We start from the raw sequence: 23,095 nt of genomic DNA, 5'->3' as shown, positions 1-23,095 counted from the left end.
TATGTTGAATTCTGCATGTTATTTGTAGTGTGCATGTATGAAGATCTTGAATAATAATGTGGACATTATTGCTAACAATGTTTATAATGCGTCGCCCATTGTGTTGTGAGCATTGATTGAAAAATTCGTATTTTGTGAGCTATCAATGCTCGACACAGCGACACCTTCCGCAAAAAGTCGATCAAAGTGAGCTCTCTGTTGATGAGGAGCCTTAGAGATGTTTGTGTTATCGTTGGCCCTACCAATCGGCATTCCCTCACCTGACCGCTTGAGGTTACCATAGTATTCCGCTTCGACTTCTTGCAGATGGCGTAGAAAATGAAGCTTATTAACCAATTACTGTACATGAATCCAGCCAAATGTTGATGACGAAAAAAATTATTCACAATATAACACAAGCTAGACTTGAAACTTCCTTAAGCTGCGTTTACACCGGAGTTAATAACACGAGTTTTTTAAAAAAAGTTATTAATTTGACTGAATCGTCAAAAATTTATCTTAACAAAAGTTAATAACTCGTGTTTTTAACAGAAAATTCCTAGTTATTAAAGAAAATGTTATTAACATAATATTTTAATGACTTTTGTTATAACTCCGGTGTAAACGCAGCTTTAGAGTTTTGCATTAGTATTCAGTTCCTAGTTTCATTTTTAGATATTACAAATATCAAATAATGTGGTTTTGATAATAATAATAAGCGTTCTAAGATCTATATAATTGATATCAACTAATATCGCTCTTGTGATTGATATAAATTTATTTCTATTTATAGGTCAAACCCGAATTCATGAAGATAATGAATCCGAAGAATTGGAGTTTGTTGTAGATCAAGGGTTAATGGATATGATGGAAATAAGAATGAGACACATGCAGGAGTTGAGTGAGTATCAATGTTAATTGTTTCATAATATCTCAAAAAGAGTATCAATTTCAGTACGAATTAAGGCTTATTTTGTTTCGAAGTAATTGAATGTACAACATCTCTTTGTAGAAATGTAATGCTGTATTCTCTTGTTGGCTGAAATATGACTGCACTGTCTCTGCTCAATATAATTATATAGTGAGGGTTATAATAGTAGTGGAGAAAAATAGAACAGCGAAGCCGATTATCTATCTTGCCACTGCCTTCTATAGAGGATAGCTGATACCGGTATATCAACTGTTCATTCTTGTTAGATGAACATTCTTGTTCATTCGTGTTTTATAAATTTTTTACATTATCTTTACACATTGTACTACATATTACTTTCTTAATTTACTCATTCTTCACTCTAAATCCTCCTTATATTATTATTATCCAATAACTGGAGACCATTAGGCTACAATATCCCTAATCGGTCAATCTGTTAGGGCCCACGTCTGTTTCTTGTGGATCAGTCATCGTCATCCAGACAAAAGGTATGCGTACCAATACCCTATGACATTGTGCTATTAAACACAATCATTATCATCATCATCATAGTATTGTAACATTATTGTAACAACTGCAATTTTTAATATCTAGACAAATAAAGAAAATAAGAAGAAAAACAAATACTTCTATAATCAATATTCATTTAGTTTTCTTCTATTTATTTACTCTCAATCAATTGTTACACTCTTCTCATCATTTCCGTTCCATGACACTGATGGAAGTTCACCACCGATTTCACGTTTCAGATCGCGCCAATATCGTTTACCAATGCATGAGTTTGGTGGTTTCCAGAAATCATGGAAGTCGGGGTGGTATTTTCGAGGGATGTGGTCATCGTGGAGCATAGCGCATAGTCGGCAATAGAAGTAGGAATAGAGAACTTCCCCCATGTCCTTCCACTTGAAGTAGGAGTTGAAGAGGTTGTCATCGTGGTCGACTTCGTGAAGGTAGGCGGCCAGATCTTTGGGCGTGGCGAAATCTTCAACGTGGATGAATGAATCTTTTGGAGCCACCCGCTCATAATCCTCCCTTGGAGCACCCAGCACTATAGGAATCACTTTGTGACTGCAATAAGAAAACGTCAAAATCGAATCAGATAATCAATTCATTTATTTTCTGCGAATGAGAACATAACAAGTGAATTGGAATATTAATTATTTAGTAGGCTATAGGAATACAATATGAGTACCGTACAAGGTAACGAAAAGAATAGTGCACTCTCACAAATATATGAGATGAAGAAAATAATAAGATTTAGGCTATAATTGGTTTCTATGTTTCCAAAAAATACAATTAAATTGAAATATAGAGTATGAAGCATAGATAGAGTATAAAGCTGCGTTTACATTGGACAAGTTTCCTCGAATTCGAGTTTTTCTTTTTTTTAACGTTTGAGTTAAATGGACGATTTTGTAAACTTCGAAGTTTTGAAGTCAAGTTCACTTGAATTGAAGTTTTCATCAACTTAAAAGTATTAAATTATAAAGTGAAAAATCTAATTCATTACAAATTTTTGTTTTTACTTTTTATACTTTTTTTTCAAACTATTTTGTACTCACGAAATGTTTCGACATTCATATAAATGCCATTTTCACGTGAGTGAATGGAATAAATAAAATTTTCTATTTAGTTGTTTCTATAGGCTACATTCTACAATGACTGATAACTGTTTTTATCTCATTTTCCCATTTTTAGGTTGGATTATACCTTCAAGATTACAAGTTCAATCCAAAAGTCAAATATGTTCAACTTCTACTCGATTCAATAGAACTAGAAGAAGGGTCTACATTGGTATAGTGGATTCAACTTTCTGTTCTTGTAAACTTGACTTGAAGTTTGCAAAAAGCATACACCAGTCTTACACAAAACTTGAATTCAAGAAAACTTGACTAATGTGAACGCCCTTCAAGAGTGTGAAAATAAAACACAATGAGTACAAACTAATAAAAATAATAATATGCATTTTCTTATATGAGATAAATTGAAATACCAAAAAAGAAACACTGTTTTCTGTAGTTTGGCAAAAATTACAATAATATGCAGTATATTTTTTTAAATTTGAAATGCACATGACACTAATGTACTGTAATAACATTGGTAGATAAAATAATAATGTAGTCCTTGTGCTATTTTCTTCCAAATTTATAGGTGACAATTTGTATTGTGTAACGAAATACAAAATAATGATAAGAAGCTAACAAAGAGATAAACGTTCTTTCATATATGAGTTTAATTCAATGACCAAAATAAGATACTGCTTGCTATATTCAGTTTCATGGAAGTTCGCCATTGATTTCACTTTTCAAATCGCGCCAAGATCGTTTACTAATGCATACAAATAAACATGTAATTATGAAATCAGTGATTGAGAGAGAATTAACAGATTAACCCAATACGTTTCTCTCCCGAATTCGATATAGACCCAACAGCAAAAAATCAAAGATTCAACATTTGGTATAAAAATAACATAATCGTACCCTAAGCCCTTCTCGAAGAACTTTTCAGTGATGTATTCTCTGCAGTTACAATTTTCAAATGCCAAGTAGAACTTGTAATCTTTGTCCAAATATTCATCACATTTTTTGTCTTCCGAATCACATTTCAGTTTTCCACAACGACCATAAATGTCAACCTGCGAACATGCCCTTTGTAAGAACGATCTATCGGCTAGTTCAATTTCAAATATTAAAATGCCTGAGTATATGAATGAGTGTGCTCTTCTGTATCTCAACAATTGATTTTCCTACTACTTTTAGATGTGTAAAATTTTTAACAAGACAGTTTTTTTGAACTTTCAGGGCTTATTACTCAATAACAATGCATCGAAAAAATAAGTTGGGTCGTAGAGAATTTAATTCTTCCAAATTTGATGTATTTTTCCGCCATTTTATGCTTCCTATCAATATTGTTATAGCATATTGAGGTAGTGTTAAGAGTGAAATTCTCATAGATCATTTGACAATGTAATTTGAAGACAATATCTGGACTGGAACCCCTTTTTTCACTCTGCAGCTTCATTAAGACTAGTTAGGAGGTGAACATAAATTGAAAATCCTCATCCCTAACCCCTGTGCTGAAAGTAGGGTACCGTCAAGTTAACACTTGTTGCTGTATTGAGTCTGCCTAAAAATATTAATTTGAATTTTTATTTCAATTGTTAAATCTTTTTATAGAATATTGATTGAGGTAGGCCTCGCCTATTACTCGCCTGTATGTATTGACTGAGTTCTGTTGCAAACAGCCAACGGTTGTTGGAGGCTTTGCAGTTGGATACAAACCAGGCAACTTTCTTAGTTTTTCCGCTAGCAAAGTTTCTAGGCGGACCATCCCATTCAGTTCTCGACTCATTGTAGAAGATCCATTTGCCATATGGTCTGGGAATGTCGCTTCTCTGCATGTATGTGGCTGTCCAGTTGAATACATCTAGTCCTTTTGGGATTTCAGACCATATCGGGCTTTCCATACTATAGTATATCCACACCTTAGAACACGCATCAATTCAAAATAGTCAGCTCTTCCTCCACAACTCCAAATCATATAGAGATTCTATATTTATAAATTGAGAGTTTCTCGTAATAACAGACTTATTAAATTGATCAAATAACGCCAAATACAAATAAGGTCAAATACTGTCTTCTATGTGGAGATTTTATCTAGGCTATTATTTGGAAAAAATATTTGATTTGGGTCGTTTGAGGCAAAATGCACCGGTTACCGACCACAAACCAGAAAATAACCATTTGAAAAATGAACTGTGATTCTAATTTATATGGGAACCGATATTAACAAAATTACTATTCATAAACGAACTTCCACAAAGCTTTTGTCCGTGAATAGGAGTTGAAATAATGGAACATAATAGAGGATTTCTCTCATTATATTATCTCATAATGAGACACTAATTCCATATGAAAAATAGGGAGGAAGCCACCACTTAGAAATCAAGAGCTAATGAACAAAGTAACAAGGCAGAAAGAAGAAGAAAACAATAATAGACGAATACATTTTTTTGAGGATTTTAGCATTAGAAAAAGAGAGAGGAATTATTATATATAACAAATTGAATCATTAAGTTAACATTATGAAAATAAAGAAGAAGCTACAAGGTAAAATATTTCAGAAAAGGACCATAATCGTATGTTTATAAATTTTTTCAAGTTGAAGCTGAGTATACTCAGTTTACCACACTGCAAAAGTTTTCAATTTCCAAAGGTGAATGAAGCCATAGCCAACTCTTCATTGGATAAATTTTTTGCAAATTTTGAGCTTCCTTATTCTTCAGGAAGGATATTATAAAATGTTGCTCCCAGAAAAATAAATCATCTTTAAAATAATGTGGTAGAGGTAGGTTTGGGAAGTCACAACAAAATACGTGTAGTTTGCCGTGTAACCAAACTGCCTCGTTCAGTATTTATTATTAAATATCTATCCCCACTCATTTTATGAAACATGGATATACACCTTCAACAAATACCTAGATCGAAAAGGATAGATTCCCAATGATTTGAATATAGGAAAAGTATACATACATATATACATTATTATTATTCATTTATAATTAGTAAGTAAGCAAAATAAACTATCCCAATGTCATAATTATTACCCTCCATGGTCAGAATAATTATAATCATGATTATAGTGTTTTGTACAATAAATGACAGATTTTTGTAAAATTATAAGATTTTTTTCCAGTGGGAAATTGCATTATTTAACAAGTGATTTTATACACGAAGCTGTGATTTGCGCTCTCTTCTAAAAATGAAAGAAATTCTCACTCGATTCACCTGATGTTTTGTTCTTTGTTGACGAAAATGGACTTGGTGATCAATGTAGTGGTGAAGAAACATGATGGCGTCAACCTTAGCTGCCTCTTCTTCATTTGTAGTAAGCTCACAATTACTCACCGGGCAGCTAGCGAATGGTATCATACCGGTACTTCCCTTGGGTTCTTCCCATACTGCTATAGTAGACCACATCAGAATCTGCAGAAAATTATATATGTTCCAATGGGCTCTCTATGTTTGAGAAATTTAATACCAGAAGCTATTTCAATCTACTGTACCGTATCAATAATCATGCCAAATTTCTACTTCTTTCCTTCTGGGTGTAATCTTCTCACACACCTAACGAATTCCTTAAAATATTAATAGTGCGGTATAATACTACTATTACTATTATAAGAATAATACTTGGGTACAAAAGTTGTATATTACAGTATTATAAAACTACCTTTTTTATTAAGATGTCGCAATTTTTTATAAAGGCGAAATTGTTTTACTAGTTGCATTCTAATGTTCAAATATACGTGTTGCTTTCATAATGCTGAAATCAAGAGACTCACCTACGGTTCGTGTGTAGATTTCTTTTGGTGCGGCAAAATGCCACTTTGTGCACTGGGTACACTAATAACAACTTGAGGCTAGATAAGAATAAATGAGAATATGAAGTACGGTAGTAGACAATGAAAATTGTATAAATCGCAGATCAAAATTAATTATTCAGTAGAATAAAACCAGTTTGTTGTCTTTTCTACTGAAAATTCTACAGCATCACTCAATAGGGTGAACTAGCCCACGTTGAGACACCAAAATTCAAACAGCTATAACTTGGACAAAAATAAAAATTCTTCATTTTTCAATTTTGTATTAATTGTATTCGCTTACACTTTCATCCTTGAGGATGGCAACTGCATTGATTGTCAATTGATTTTTTATTGCAAAAACATTTTTTTTGGGTGTGTCCCAACCTGGGCTTAAGATCGGCCCATGATGGGACAAGGTTGCCCTTGCCCAGGTTGGGACATTGAATTAAAAATAAACAATTCATTATTTTTGTTAATTTATTGAAAACATATTTGAATTTATATTTCATTATAAATATTAATAGTATAAATACATTATTTGATTTTTTTAGTAAAAACTATGACCAAAAGTCATGTGCACCAAGTGTGTTTGGATTATTAGGTTACCTCTGAAGATACATTTCAGGCTATAATTATATATAATATTTATTTATAATTTATTCCTTTGATATACAGCCTAATTTAAGTAAAATGAGATTTAGAAGCAATGTCCATTGTTATAATATGAGCATAATCATGATTGCAGTGTCCCAAGGTGGGCAGATGGTCATAGCTTTGTTTAATACAGAATAACTGTATTAAAAATAAGAGTACAATAATGTTCTATACGTCAAAATATTCATAAAATAATACAGAATGAATATTAGCTGATAGGTTTAACTTGAATGGTGGATTTTTTAAGTGAAAATTGAAATTCCTCTACTCAAAAAAAACTTTGAGGTTACAAAAATATGTTGTTAAGTTTTTATTAATAACGACTAGTGCTACAGCTGAAATTATTATGTCTGTAAATAAGGCTATGAACAGCTGATAAAACAACACAGTTGTTGCCAACCCAATACTCACTAATTTTCCACAACTTGAAGTGTCCCAACGTGGGCTAGTTTACTCTACAGTTTTCAATTGATTATGCAGTTTCAAGGTTAGATTTTCTTTTTTTCAGACAGTAAGTTTGATAAGTTGGAGGAAATGTATTCACTTTTTGGGTTGGTCTAGGTTTTGGTGAGATAGGTGGCACAAACATGTACTGGTTGAGCATACGGTCGCTGTCAGGATCCTCGTGTGGCCACAGCTTCGTTTTGCGCTTTCCTGATTGGTCCACTTCGGCGGGAGTCGGCCAACGAGAGCCACCTTTCATGAACCATGGCTTCTCTGCCTTCAGTGGAGAATTCTTGAAGAATAGTTTTAAAGAATCAATTCGTCTTAATTTTCATGCACACATAAACTAGCAAAGTGAGTACACAACAAATAATAATAATACTGGCTGAAAAATGCTCTGGCAATTGTGGCACAAAATAGATAAGGAGGATTGTGAGCTCTCTCAACTGTGATTACCGAAACTCACGATGGAAAACGTCCCATTTTTAATTCTTGAAAGAAAGAGTAGAGGGGCCACCAGGACTGGTTTGACAGCAGTGATCTGATTGGCTGGAGGAAAAAAGATCAATTGGTGCCAATACATAAAATAATAAAAAATTTGAAGAAGATTATTATTAATTATAATATTACATGAAAGAATAATATTAATATTCAAAGATCGTAAGAACAACTGCTTCTTTTATTGGAATCCAATGTTTTGTTTCGTTTACTTTGAAACTACTGATTGAAATTTCTATGTTGAGTTACAGGTCCAATACATGATTCATATCCGGTACAATATAAAAAATGTACGGTACTCCTGTGAATGAGTCATTATCTGCAATGTAGAGACTAAAATAGAATTGGCAACAGTAGTAGGTAGTAGGTAAATATTTTGTTGATGATGCCCACATCTATGAACATATTTTGAATAAAAAAACGCACTTCTCTATTAGAGCCTTATGCTGATCACTATCAATAAGGTTATAGAAAAATGACAAGGTTGCATTACTAGGGTCAGTCACCTAGTCAATCCGATTGCTGAAAGTAGGTAGTGAAAAGCACTATTAGGTAGGTAGTGAATTTTGTCTATTGTTTTGACATGCGCTGTATATAGATTTTCACTTTTCAATACTCTTAAAAAATATTACAATTTTCTTGATTTAACCATGCTCATGATAAAAATCAGGATTTCGTTGTTTTCTCACAGAATTTATTATATTAATTTGAAGTGTGCCTTCTCCATACGAGTCAGAGGTAACACAATTTGATAACTCTAGTTTCAGATATTGATGTTTTTCATCAAAGTTTCATGATATATTATGTGTCCGACTCCTTCATCTTATCCTTATTTTGTGAAAAATTAAGATTCAAAATTTATTTTCAAGAACAAAAAAACAAAAAAAAATTCAAGCTGAAAGTAGATCAATTTGTTGCAAATTCGGTTCAAATATTATCACATATAGTGAGAACGAATTATTCTGAAGCTTACTATTCTCACTGAACATGAAGAGGCAATACCAAGCCAGAATCGCAGTTCCGTTCAAATCATTATTATCAGAGCTTTCAAATTGATGCTATGATGGATGTTATCCCCATCTCACAATTTCCCTATTTATCCTTATCCTGATTCAGAATAAAGTAGTTGATCTCTATAATCACAGAAATCAATGTACAGTACCTATAATAAATAGTAAAAATAACAAAATTTCTAGAATATGATGAATCGTCTTTCAATTATCTTATACGGTAGGGTACTTTGTGGTTAAATGTGAAACACTTCATGATTTTCCTACCTTTTATGCATGCTTACTCTTCCTTAATTTGTATTTTTGCATGGCTTTCATCTTTAGAATCTACTGAATTTTCATATTGAACTGTTTAAATAATCTAGATTCAACTAGTAAGAACGGAAGATAAGCTACTTTACAGAGAGAATCATAGAAAGTTTCGACTCAACTATCCCAATGTATATTTTTTTATGCCTCAGCCGTCATATATATTTGGCTCAACTGAAGGTATATTATCAACCTGGCTTGAAGAATATTAACTGTAGAAAACAGCTAAGACTGCACGCTATGATTTTTCAGGAAATTGCCACTGTTAACACTATTGTAATCTATGATTTATCTCAGTTTTTGACAAAACTTATGATAAATTTTAGCATAGAATTATAATCATACACACATATTTCAAATATGTATTATATTATGTAATAGTATGAATATTTTATCGGTTGCAAACAATATCTTTGTCTGTCATAGAATGCATGATTTAGCACATCTATAACAACAAAATGATTTTAGAGAATTAAAATGTGAAAAATTAGTTTCATCGCATGTCAAAACAATAGACAAAATTGATTGTTTCGAGCGCGCCATGGTGTGAATAAGATGCAACTTAGAAAGCAGTAGGCCTACTACTGTCGTATTTTACTGTTTATTATGGTGAAGAGAGTCAGCCACGCCATACCGCGTCGACTGTTTCCCCTTCCACAGCGTCAAATCGAATCGCAAATGAATAACAATATACATCGATGGATTCGCAATGAATGTGGCTACATTAATCATTTGTCTAATTTTCTTTAGATTATTTGCTTCGAAGTTAATCGGAGAAAACAAAAATCAAATCGAAAAACCCCTACATTTTTATGTATATATTATTTTATCAAGGAAACTGTTTGATTTATTGAGGAAATGAATACGACTAATATTTTAGTCCATAATGTAACGAATCGAATGACATATGATAGATTTTTTTCCGATTAATGGTTACAGAGATAATTGATTTCCAGTGTTTACCTGCATTTTTCATGTTTTAGGGGATTGGGGCGGAAAGCTCCAAGGGGATTTTTTGGGACTTTTGGGAGAATGACCCTCTGGGAGGGTTCTATCGATGGTGGGAAATTCAGCTTTTATTTAATTTTCGGATCGAAACTGCTTTTTTGGACCTTCATTGACTGGGCTATAACTTCTTCTTGACTGTTGAACTCCTCCAGAAATACTACTAGTCTGCTGTCAATTTTTAGTTTATCATATATGTCATTATTACTCTCCTTCCTTCTTTTTCAAGCCTCATGAAATGTGGAAACAGCATCTTTCTTTTTTCCCTAACCTCTCTGGTTAGGTATTCTTCTATTACTATTTGTTTGTATATTGATCTTGTAATACACGTTTCTTTTTTAAGATAAGTTTTCTCATAACCATTAGAGTTTAGTTTAATCACAATTGGGGACTTCTCCTCCTTGTAATTTGTCTTCCAAAGATCCCTTATGTTTTCCATCTATTTCCGGAACTATACACTCTAGTATATCATATCTCCTTGTTCATTGAGAAAAGAGTTTTGCCCTGTACTCCATAAAAATAATAAGTTGAAACTCCTCTCTTTCTCTGGATTTTCCTTTTCAAAAAAATAGCCTAAACCTACCTAAGAGTGAAATTTTCAACTCTGCAACAAGTATCAACTTAGCGGTTCCAAACCTTTAACAGACGTGCTAGAGATGCGCATTGTTGCTATGTTTACCTCACAACCAGTCTCCATTGAGCTACCAAGTCAAAAATTGTGTACCAGACATTCCCTTTGAATATCATTGTCAATTGATCAATTGTTACAAATTGAAATTTTCATCCCCTACATTGAATCTGCTATAACAATGAAAGGAAAACATTAAATATTGAAATAATTCATCAAATTGAGGAGGAACCAATGCTCAACAAAATCCACTATAAGCATTCATTTTTACCATGCATTGTTAGAGAGTTATAAGCCCTGAAAGAGGAAAAGATTGGATAAATAGCTGTTATTTTAACAATTTCACACTTGAGCTCACAAGAGCGTATATCTCAAAAATGTTGGAAATATTGCAAAACTTCTCAAACTGTGCGAGAAAACAAAAAGGGATTATTTCAGCCACCCCCACCACCCTAGCACAAGCGGGGTAGACTTCAGGACTTTTGATAAGTTTACCTGCTTAATATAAACTGTGGAGTCTTCCAAACTTTTCCCTCTATAACCCTTTGTTCACTTATACGTTTTTTTTTGGCTAGTAAAATAACGGCTGGAACGATTAGCTTGAGATTGATCACATCTGTTCAATAGTGTTTCAATATTTTTACTTTCCTTGCCCTATTACCATAGGTAAGGAAAATATTGCTTTCCGAAAAAAATTAAGGTACCCCAATTTCTAAATTTCTATACGTTTCAAGGTCCCCTGAGTCCGAAAAAGTGGTTTTTGGGTATTGGTTTGTATGTGTGTGTGTGTATGAGTGTATGTGCGTCTGTGTACACGACATCTCATCTCCCAGTTAACGGAATGACTTGAAATTTGGAACGTAAGGTCCTTACACTATAAGGATCCGACACGAACAATTTCGATCAAATGCAATCCAATATGGCGGCTAAAATGGCGAAAATTTTGACAAAAAAAGGATTTTTTGCGATTTTCTCGAAAACGGCTCCAACGATTTTGATCAAATTCATACCTGAAAATAAATAGTCATTGATAAGCTCTATCAACTGCAACAAGTCCTATATCTGTAAAAATTTCAGGAGCTTTGCCCCATCTATGCAAAGTTTGATTTTAGATTCTTCAATTATCAGCCTTCATATACAATTTAAACAAAATATTTCAAGTGGAAAAGATTGAGCATGAAAATCTCTGCAATTAATGTCCAGTAACATTTCCACCTAAAATTGAAAATAAGCTTGAAATCCCAGAAAATGTGATTATTAAATTGCAAACTGTAGGCAACTGTTGGTTCTATTAAATCATTCACTACTAAGAGATAGCAAACCTTGTGTGTTTCCAGCGTTATTAACCTATCACCAGCTGTTTCATATATTTGAATAGTAGACTTGAGATGCGCGAGTACACTAGCGTCAGGTGATCAATTTTCATAACGGCAAGGAAAGTTGTGTGAGTGCGCCACACCAGATTTTTAGACTTGATAGCCTATAAACAAAATTAACATCTTGCTTGACAACTGGAGATATGTGAGTCAATTTCAAGCACTTTAGTAATTTCACCTTCCAAAACTATAATTTTCGTTTACAGTAGTCTACTTTCTATTTTCCTTGAATGAAGTATATTGATTGCAGTGGTGTAGGCCTACATTATATATAATAACGCTAAATATTGATAATACAGACAAACCTTTTTTGCTTGCCTGGATGTAGAGTCCCTCAAGTAGGAATAGGTCCGTTGCGTTTCAGTTTGCATCGCATTGAAATCTAGATAATTGCTGATGATGCAGTTGAACAGGATAAATATTATGATCCCAACTGCCAATTGGCCGCACTTTTTAGAGTTCACCATTATATGTTTCTACTATTCATGTACAATTTAAACCTTAAAAATATATGCCATTTATACCTGCTGATGTATTTTAAGCAGACCTGGTGTAGGTCAATGCGTTAATACCAGACTTTCTGTGTCAGAAACAATTGATTTGTTAGATAAAAAAAGTAAATTCGTATGGCTTTTGGTGGGGAGTCCCTTGCGGGACTATTTATTTATTTTTACTTTCCTTGCATTATTACTAATATCGGGGCACCAAGCTTCGCTCGTTATTCATTGCTGTGCTACCAATTTTTCCTTAAACGGTTGGAATAGCATTTAACACCTATCACCTAAGGAAAGTTGTCGGCTCCAATAAAATAGATTCTTGATAAACTGTGAATGGATCTATTGCCTATGAATGAGAAATCCAGTTTTCAGAGCAAATTAACTTATAATCTTCAGATGAAAATTTTGGCAAAACACAGAAATATACAAAGAACAATAACTTACAAGCCTAATGATTTCAGAGTTATTACGAACTAAAAATACTTATCTAGTTTACAGTTGAAACACAGTGGCTAATGGCTTGACAATACAAACCGCTAAATCTGACCAAAACAGCACAAATTTTATATAAAACTCAATTTAAAACATTAATAAACGAAAATGATTTAGAGCAAAACTTTACAACACAAACATAGCCAGCCATTAGTTTCAGAAGAAGATCGAACAGGAAAAAGACACAAGTTGCCAGTCACGAAAGACAACGCCCTGTTCAATATCGATCTCCACAGACACGTCATCAAAAAATTATAACTTATAAGTTTAGAATTCACATTCTACATCTGTTCTCAATAAAACTTTATTTTGAAAATGTTATTTTAAATTTTTTATACATATTCTATTTAAATAAACTGTTTATCCAGTAATTTGTTAACCCTGCCTCGGTGACATTATGGAACAATGCAACAAACATTTACGATAAAAAATTCTCCGTCAAAAAATTTGTCCGTCTATTGATAACTCTGACATTTACTATAAAGTTCCATAGATCTCGAATTGAAGATTCGATTCAAATGTGAGAAGAAAAATGTAATATTACAAATACCCCCCTCTTGACATAAAAAAATTTTACTGTTTGAAAATTCAAAGAAAAAAATTTACATTGACCCTAATGAAAATTGTTGAAATTTAAATTTGAGAACAGTAACAATTTTTTCTAGAAAAAACAATACATGTCATCCAAAAATATTGAAAATTATTATAAAAATTCATCAATAGCGTTTGTTATATGTTTCCAAACAATATTTCAAAATATAGAATATCAATATTACTTTTGATTTAGCTTTATAATTTAAAGAAAAATATCTCAACAGAAAGTTTAATATGTAAAGAATAGTTTTTTGAAATTGCATATAAATTTAATAGATAGAAAAATTTAATTTTTATTGCATAAAAAAAAATTTAGTATGTTGAATGAAAAATTTATTATTATTATTTTTTTATTTTTTTTTTTTTTAAATGAATTGATGAATTGTTACATTTAATTTTCACATAAAAATTTCAATAAATCAAAAAATGTTCATTTCTTTCACTATTGACGCGGTTGATTTTATTGATGCACATTTTTGAAAACAGTCCGTTAAGGCACTCAGTATGATTTTCAGTTAAGTGTGACTCCAATGTGATGACGTTAGTGTTGGGCTGATCCGAATACTCTTAGTGTTGGGCTGATCTGGATGCACGTAGTGTTGGGCTGATACTTGTAGTCGACTGATGCATATCAAACTCGATACAGGTGACATCTCAGTTAGCATTGCTTCATGTTTGTAGTAGACGGCTGCATTCCAAACTTGATACCGGTGACATCTCAGTTAGCATTGCTTCATGTTTGTAGTAGACGGCTGCATTTCAAACTTGATACCGGTGACATCTCAGTTAGCATTGCTTCATGTTTGTAGTAGACGGCTGCATTCCAAATTCAATACAGAGTCACATAAATTTTGTATCATATTTGTAATTATACAATGTACATTTCAGGCTTGAAATGACAATGTAATTCGTTTTTTGGAAAAGAGATAGACGCTGCATACAGGATTAATTTAGGTGAGGATTAATTTAGGTAAGGTTTGGTTTTTTGATATTTTCAGCTTTCAAGGTTTAGAGTTCTGCATACAGGAATAATTTAGGAGAGGATTTTTTGAATTAATTCTTTCATGATACTGTGACTGTTCTTCTGAATTCAAAGTTGTGAATGTGAACATGGATGGCAATTACCTCCAGGTAATGCAGTAGTGTTGAAGTTTGAGATACAGAGTCAGCAATAAGCATTGGCATTGCTATTGGTGTATGCTTTGGTGTCGGCTTTGGCATCGGCGTTGATATTGGCATTGGCGCAGGCATTGGCATTGGCGCAGATTTTGGCATTGGCGAAGCTATTGGCATTAGCGTAGCTATTGACATCAGCACAGGCATCGGCGTTGATTCTGGTGTTGGCATCAGCATTGGCGCAGGCATTGGCGTAGCTATTGGCATTGATTTTTGTTGTTGGCATTGGCGCAGATTTTGGCATTGGCGTAGCTATTGACATCAGCACAGGCATTGGCATTGGCGCAGATTTTGGCATTGGCGAAGCTATTGGCATTGGCGTAGCTATTGACATCAGCACAGGCATCGGCGTTGATTCTGGTGTTGGCATCAGCATTGGCGCAGGCATTGGCGTAGCTATTGGCATTGATTTTTGTTGTTGGCATTGGCATTGGCGCAGATTTTGGCATTGGCGTAGCTATTGACATTGGCGCAGGGATTGGCGTAGCTATTGGCATTGATTTTTGTTGTTGGCATTGGCGCAGATTTTGGCATTTTGGCGTAGTTATTAGTGTTGGCGCAGGCATTGGCATTGATTTTTGTTGTTGGCATCAGCGTTGGCGCAGGCATTGGTATAGCTATTGGCGTTGACATTGGCGTTGACATTAGCGTAGTTATTGGTTTAGGCCGCAGCGTAGATTTAGGCGTAGATATGTCACACTAGTTTGAAAATCACCCAAATGTTCTTAACACTCTTCATGGCGTTCACTTGTTACTGATTTCGAGATTCACATGATAACTATTTCAATGTTAATGTCTGTGCTGTACCTGTTGTCTTAAAATGCTTATAAACTAAAAAGAAAAACTTGATTAGGCTATCAATACAATCTAATACACATAAAAATTATTTTAAGTATCTATGAAATGGAAATTTGTTAACATCTTATTATACAGTCAGCAATACATAAATTGTGAAATATGGACATATCAATGATAAATTTAAAGAAAAAAAATCATTCATTTATTCACTGTTCAAATATCAACATTTTAATCCATTCTTCAAAATAGAAATATAATTTCATAACACCCTGTATCATTATCAAAATTGTAAAAAACAAACATCATAACAACACAACAAAAATTTAATTTCAATACATATTTCAATAATTTCAGACATTTGGTCTTCTATTCAATCATTTCATAATATATCGGCATTTCATTATTATTTAATATAACATTTCATTTATAGCATGTTCATTTCACATTTATGATTTATCATTCAGGGTTTCAAAATTATTTAGTTTTAATTTTGTTCAAAAATTGTATAAAAAGCAAATTATTTAATATTGTTAATCATCGTTTGTTGGATACTATAGTTTATTTCGACTCTTCAATGTTCTAAACACAAACTACATTTCATGACAAGACTTTACTATCAAACATTAAACAAGAAATCATTCAAAACATCAATAATATTTTGCTTCAAAGGCAAACAATATTCATAATTAATCATCATTTTGCATCTATGGCAATCAACATTATTAATCATTATTTTTGCATCTATGGCAATCAACATAAGTAATCAACACAAAAAATATTATCTCATTACTGCCTCTCTAAGTCATAACCTCTGTTATTCCTTCTTTAGGCAATAATGGGTTTCCATCTCAAAAAACAATCACATACCAGCAAAATTCTAATCAACAAACCCCACTAAAATTCTACATACACTCCAGCATCCATTTCAAACGATAATCAATCATATCAAAATTTATAGAACAAACAGTTTTAAAATTTGAAAAAAAATATCAATTACAAAACACTTTAGAAAAATTTTAGCCTTTAACTCATTTCAATTGATAATATAACACAACGTTTTAAATTAAATCAATTATTTTTTAAAATAATTTAAAATTTAAAGACTGTATAATAAGTACAAACATTTCAAGATTATAATACAAAGATGATCAAGATGAAATATGGGTAAATAAGTTCCCTAAAAAATACAAACAAGAGAAAAGAAAACTGGGTAAATAAATTCCCTAAAACAACACACATTTCAAAATAAGTGATACATGATGAAAAAATATGTCACAAGCACACAATTCTTTACACTATAATGGATAGATTTTAGAAAAGTTAAGTTTTATCAACAATTTAAAGATTAGGAAAATAAGCTACTATTTCAACTTCCAAAATTATTTCAGAAAAAAAATACAAATTTAAATGACTATGGACAAGATTGGTTAAGATATGCATCATAGAAGAAATTTACTGAACATTACACAAAGACAGGAAAGAATCGAAAATTGAAAAGATTAAGGGCCAAGAAAATAGGCTACAGGAAAGAAAAAAGACACAATTATGGACTCTTACCATACACTGTGTAGCGATTATGCTATTCTGAATCCCGGCATAACACAGGATTCCTAATCATTGTGTGTTGGGGAATACCCTTTCATCATGTGATTCACTGTCATCATCTTGTAAGTAAGCAACTTGAAACAACCTTTGAATACTAACACATCAATGGAGACTTTGCGTTTTGTTTTCTTCAAGAGCATGATTTTATTCATGGGTTCATTTGTTTCAACAAAGCCGTTTTGCCTACAAAAGTTAGTCATGTTCACTTGAGAATGCATTGCATACACCTTTTCAATTCTCAGTTGAAAGTTGAACTCATCAACTTGACTCAAAGCAACATTCATTTTGTTCACATTATTCCTAACCTCCACAGAAACCTGTCTCATGTAATCATTCATTTTATTAATAGTTTTCCTAACCTTCAATGTAGTAATCTGATCCATAGAAACATTCGATTTGTTTACTGTTTTCCTAACCTTCAATGTAGCAATAGTACTTTCTTGATAGTTGACTTTCAATGAAGACAACTCCCTACCTACTTCTTTACTCAATTCTACACTTTCACTATGGTTGACTTTTTCAACAACAGTAACTAGGCCTATATTGTCAGAAACTTGAATGAGTTGATCTTGTAACTTAACACTACTATCATCCTGCTTCAATTTGTTTTCATCTTCATGATTATCTTTCACTGTTTCATTTGCATTTTTCAATAGAAGGTTTATACTAACCTGCTCTAGTCTAATGCTAGCAAATTCTTGCTTCATCTCATCAAACCTAGCACTTTGATTTTGTTTCAAATTATCAATCTTAGCATTTTGATTTTTAAACATTTGGTCTAACCTAGCATCTTGCTTATCAAACAGTTGTGTTAAGGCAGCTATTAACTCATCATCAATTTTAATATTTTTCATATTGTATGCCATTTTGTAATATGCACTGATTCATTAAAACTTGATCTCTCTTGAACTGATTTCCCACTCAGCAACAAACCATTCATAACCTATCAAGATATCTATCCTACTAATAATTTTTATAACCAGGGATTTCATAGTGTACCATTTGGGACATATTTATTTTGTAATTCGGTCCCACCAGAGGGGTAACATTTGCCGTTCTACCAATTTTTCCTTAAACGGTTGGAATAGCATTTAACACCTATCACCTAAGGAAAGTTGTCGGCTCCAATAAAATAGATTCTTGATAAACTGTGAATGGATCTATTGCCTATGAATGAGAAATCCAGTTTTCAGAGCAAATTAACTTATAATCTTCAGATGAAAATTTTGGCAAAACACAGAAATATACAAAGAACAATAACTTACAAGCCTAATGATTTCAGAGTTATTACGAACTAAAAATACTTATCTAGTTTACAGTTGAAACACAGTGGCTAATGGCTTGACAATACAAACCGCTAAATCTGACCAAAACAGCACAAATTTTATATAAAACTCAATTTAAAACATTAATAAACGAAAATGATTTAGAGCAAAACTTTACAACACAAACATAGCCAGCCATTAGTTTCAGAAGAAGATCGAACAGGAAAAAGACACAAGTTGCCAGTCACGAAAGACAACGCCCTGTTCAATATCGATCTCCACAGACACGTCATCAAAAAATTATAACTTATAAGTTTAGAATTCACATTCTACATCTGTTCTCAATAAAACTTTATTTTGAAAATGTTATTTTAAATTTTTTATACATATTCTATTTAAATAAACTGTTTATCCAGTAATTTGTTAACCCTGCCTCGGTGACATTATGGAACAATGCAACAAACATTTACGATAAAAAATTCTCCGTCAAAAAATTTGTCCGTCTATTGATAACTCTGACATTTACTATAAAGTTCCATAGATCTCGAATTGAAGATTCGATTCAAATGTGAGAAGAAAAATGTAATATTACATCATTTATTGATAAACAGAGCACAATTTTTCAAAATGAAGGACAAACAGGCACAGCCTAAAACTGTTTCTTCCCCGAATTTTGATTTATACACTATAAATGGTCCAAAAAGTAGGTTATGCTTCATACACTTGAATCCAGGTCCAATTTTCAGTCAAAATATTTAAAAACAGAAAATTTATAATTTAGATTGTTTACAAACCAAATTGAATAACAAAATAACACTCACTAATCACTATAAACTGTAAAATAATGATTAACTTTGAATATTATGATATACTCTAATTTAGAGTGATAAACCATGTCATGTCAACAAATCAGACTATTTTGATAGTCTATTAAAATTTCTAGATAATATTTCTCGCGAGATACGGTAAGCTGTTCGAATGATCTCCCACACAGGCACAGCATCTTCTGCCGTCGACAAACGACGAAATTTGTTCCTCCAAGGATGAATGATCCTTTTAATGTCCTTCAGCGAGTTTTTCCAGGGATGAGACCTAGTGCAATCGAATCTTTAAATTATAAACCTACTATGTTCTGAATTTCGTGAGAATCGTTAGAGCCGTTTTCGAGATCCGTTGAACATAAATAACCAGATATAAAAATAACCAGATATGAAAATACCATAATATACAAATACAGAAATTGCAAACATATAAACATCTAAACATCCAAACATCTGAACATATAAACAGAAATTGCTTGTTTAATAGTATAGGATAGGTAAGGAAAGTATTGCTTTCCCAAAAAAATTAATGTACCCTAATTTAAAGTTTTCAAAAAAACATGTATGTGTGTGTATCCTATTATATTAAGCGAGCAATTTCTGTATACATTTATATGGTTATTTATGTTCAACGGATCTCGAAAACGGCTCTAATGATTTTCACGAAATTTGGAACATAGTACGTTTATGATATAAAAATCCGATTGCACTAGGTCTCATCCTTGGGAAAACTTGCTGAACGACATGAAAAGGATAATTCATCCTTGGCTGAAACAGCTGTTGATAGTAAAAAAGTGAGTGAGCGAGTGAGTATGTGAAAAATAAAAATATCGCATCCCCGAAATTCATAAGATGACATATAGCCAGCTGTGAAATATAAATACAATCATTTTAGAAAATAATTATTGTCAATAAATAAAAAAAATAACGGGCGAAGCTCGGTGCCCCGATATTATATGTGAACACGGTAACCTCCATTCCTAATTAACTGATTGACTTGAAATTTTAAACTTAAGGTCCTTATACTATGAGGATTTCATTAATAACTAGTGGGTAACCCGTGCTTCTCAAGGGTCTATTTTAAAACTTTGCAAAATGAAAACTTGACGTAATAAAAAATTCGAAATTTTAAAATAGGCCTATAACCATCCTCGGTTAATGAAGAATCTTTATGCAAAATTTCAAATCAATCAGTCCAGTACTTCAGACATGATGATGCGTCAAACATAATTTTCCTACATCACGTACGTGTATGAGCCAGCTCTTTCTTTCTTTATATTATTATAGTAAATATGATGTATAGATGGATGATTTATCAGTATCTTTGAATGAGAATAACTTTTGAACGGTTTGAGAAATTGGTGCGACAGAAAATAAGTTATTTTTCGAATAGGATCCCCAATCATAGCTACATCTAATGTCCCTTTTAAAAGAAATGTTCAGCTGCTTCTATACAACAACTGGAAGCATGACAAATTGAAAACTTAACGTAATGAAATCTTGAAGAACTGAAAATAGGCATATAACCATCCCCGGTTAATTATGAATCTATATGCAAAAATTCAAATTAATCAGTTGAGTATTTCAGACGTGATGATGTGTCAAACATAATTCCCTATTCCTTACGTGTAAAAGCCAGTTCTTTCCTTTATTATAGTATAGAAAACTGAAGAAGACTTGAAAACCTCACAGAATCATATTGATTTTTTCAATACGTCAATAAATTTTAGTATCGATTAGATCCTCCTCAATTTGAATCAGGCAGCCTTTTGTTTTCCCCAATTCCAAACAAAATACCTAAAATACTCGCTTCACTGCGAATTTGTATCTGATAGTACATTATAACTGAAGAATATAAATTATTACTTATTTTATTGTGATCTATTCATGTTTTTCTTATGAAATTCAATGATAGGCCTACAGCATGGAGACTATGTCCATTTCATTTGTACTGGTGGCAAAATTTTACATTAAAATAATTATTTGATAAAATCCAAATTCAATTGTAATGAAATCAAATTCCTTCAAAAAATAATTGATAATAATACGTTTCGAGGGAAAAAATTGGGAAGAATCGGGATTCAAACCGAGGAACCATCGCTCCAAAAGCGAGTGTTTTACCGTTACGCTAAACGGCCGTTCGAAAATGATTGTCTTGTAAAAGCATTATAACCTCCTCATAAAAAAACACACTTCTGGGCTACAACAATGTAGCCTATGGAACTTCATGTATGGTAGCATAGATGAAATTTGAACATTAATTCTGAAAAATCTAGAAGGAAAATTGAAATTTGGGCTTCCAGGTGCACGAGATCGATATTTTTAGAATCTAGGTGCAAAATTTGGAGATCTAAATCATTCCCGTTTTTCCGGTATGCAATCCACAAGTTGACATGTTTTGATGCAAACAAACGAACCCAAACACAACCCTACTCTCTCTTATTATATAATATATAGATTACTAAAAAAAACATGTTTTTCACGGTTTTCTCGAAAACGGTTCCAACGATTTTCTTTTTCACCTTAGAGTGAAACAGATAGTTAAAATCAATTTCCTTTTTCATGTATTTGTAAAAGAAAGGAACAGAGCTTTTGAAAGTAGTTAACACTAAAGAAATACCTATTATTGATTGGCAGCAGCCAAACTGAAACTTTATAAATTGTTTGTAGGTAATCAGACTTGACGTTTAGCAACGGAGATTATATTTAATCTAATATCAAAAGAAAATCCAATATTCTAAAATATTATTTTATGGATTTGAATATTTGTTTAACCTTCCGGCAGTCGCGCTGTTGTAAAAAGTACAACAGTGTCAGTTGAGTCACCTATGTATTCCAAAACTTTCCCCCCATCACTCCACTGAGTTGCAGTATCAACCGAGCAATGGTTCAGTCTTTAAGTGCCATTTAGTCGCGACAGTGCATAAGTATGATAGGGAAGGCTGCCCAGCGAAGTGAGAAATTTACCAAGAGATAAATTGCTTAGCACAGTGAAGCTGAAGCTGAACGACAGGCCACTCTACTCATTTGCTGACTTGAGGACGATCCCCTTTTTTGAATCAGTTCTACTCCAACGACTAGCCAAAATGGCTAACAACCAACCTTGTTCATGACACTATCTATCTGGAATCACCAGTCTTCGACAACGACAACAAGTACCTATCAAGTAAGTAAGGAAAGACTGTATATGGGGACTGTAAACGAACCAATAACACAGAATTGATGGCTTTGCTTGATGTACCTTATTGGGCTTTGAAATGGTAATCATTCAAATGTTCATAGGCGTAAAATAATCCAAGAAGATGGAAATAGTATATTTCGCACCTAGGGCCGAAAATGAGACTTTTCCGGCTCGAAATCGGTTTTCAAGTCCGAGGCCGTAGGCCGAGGACTAGAAAAGATTGAGAGCCGGAAAAACATTTTTGCCCATGGTGCGAACGCTATTTTTCGCCACACAGAGAAATAAACAATATATATGAGAATAATTGTTTATTAAGCAGTTCCGAAAACAAAAGTGGAAGGTCATAGCTCTAGCTATTAGTATAGTTATAGTATCTAGTTATTAAAGTATAGAAAACTGAATAATACATAATACTTGGAAACCTCACAGAATCATATTGATTTTTCCAATACATCAATAAATTTTAG

General features: G+C 32.7%; 1 protein-coding gene across 1 annotated transcript in view; it reads right to left on the bottom strand.

The window, feature by feature from the left end:
* Positions 1–1,509: 1,509 nt before the first annotated feature.
* Positions 1,510–23,095, bottom strand: part of LOC111052441 (glycoprotein 3-alpha-L-fucosyltransferase A-like) — a 35,409-nt gene continuing 13,823 nt past the window's right edge. The window contains exons 3-7 of the mRNA XM_039421731.1: positions 7,474–7,665; positions 5,698–5,895; positions 4,122–4,394; positions 3,391–3,545; positions 1,510–1,978 (exon numbers count right to left, since the gene is read on the bottom strand). Coding sequence (XP_039277665.1) covers positions 1,582–1,978; positions 3,391–3,545; positions 4,122–4,394; positions 5,698–5,895; positions 7,474–7,665 — 1,215 coding nt within the window. The 3' untranslated portion in view covers positions 1,510–1,581. The remainder of the gene's footprint in view (positions 1,979–3,390; positions 3,546–4,121; positions 4,395–5,697; positions 5,896–7,473; positions 7,666–23,095) is intronic.

The sequence above is a fragment of the Nilaparvata lugens genome, chromosome 2, assembly GCF_014356525.2.
Source record: "Nilaparvata lugens isolate BPH chromosome 2, ASM1435652v1, whole genome shotgun sequence".
NCBI classification, from domain to species: Eukaryota; Metazoa; Arthropoda; class Insecta; order Hemiptera; family Delphacidae; genus Nilaparvata; species Nilaparvata lugens.
The sequence above is the reverse complement of the archived record's forward strand: the minus strand, read 5'-3'. Positions and strand labels throughout refer to the sequence as shown.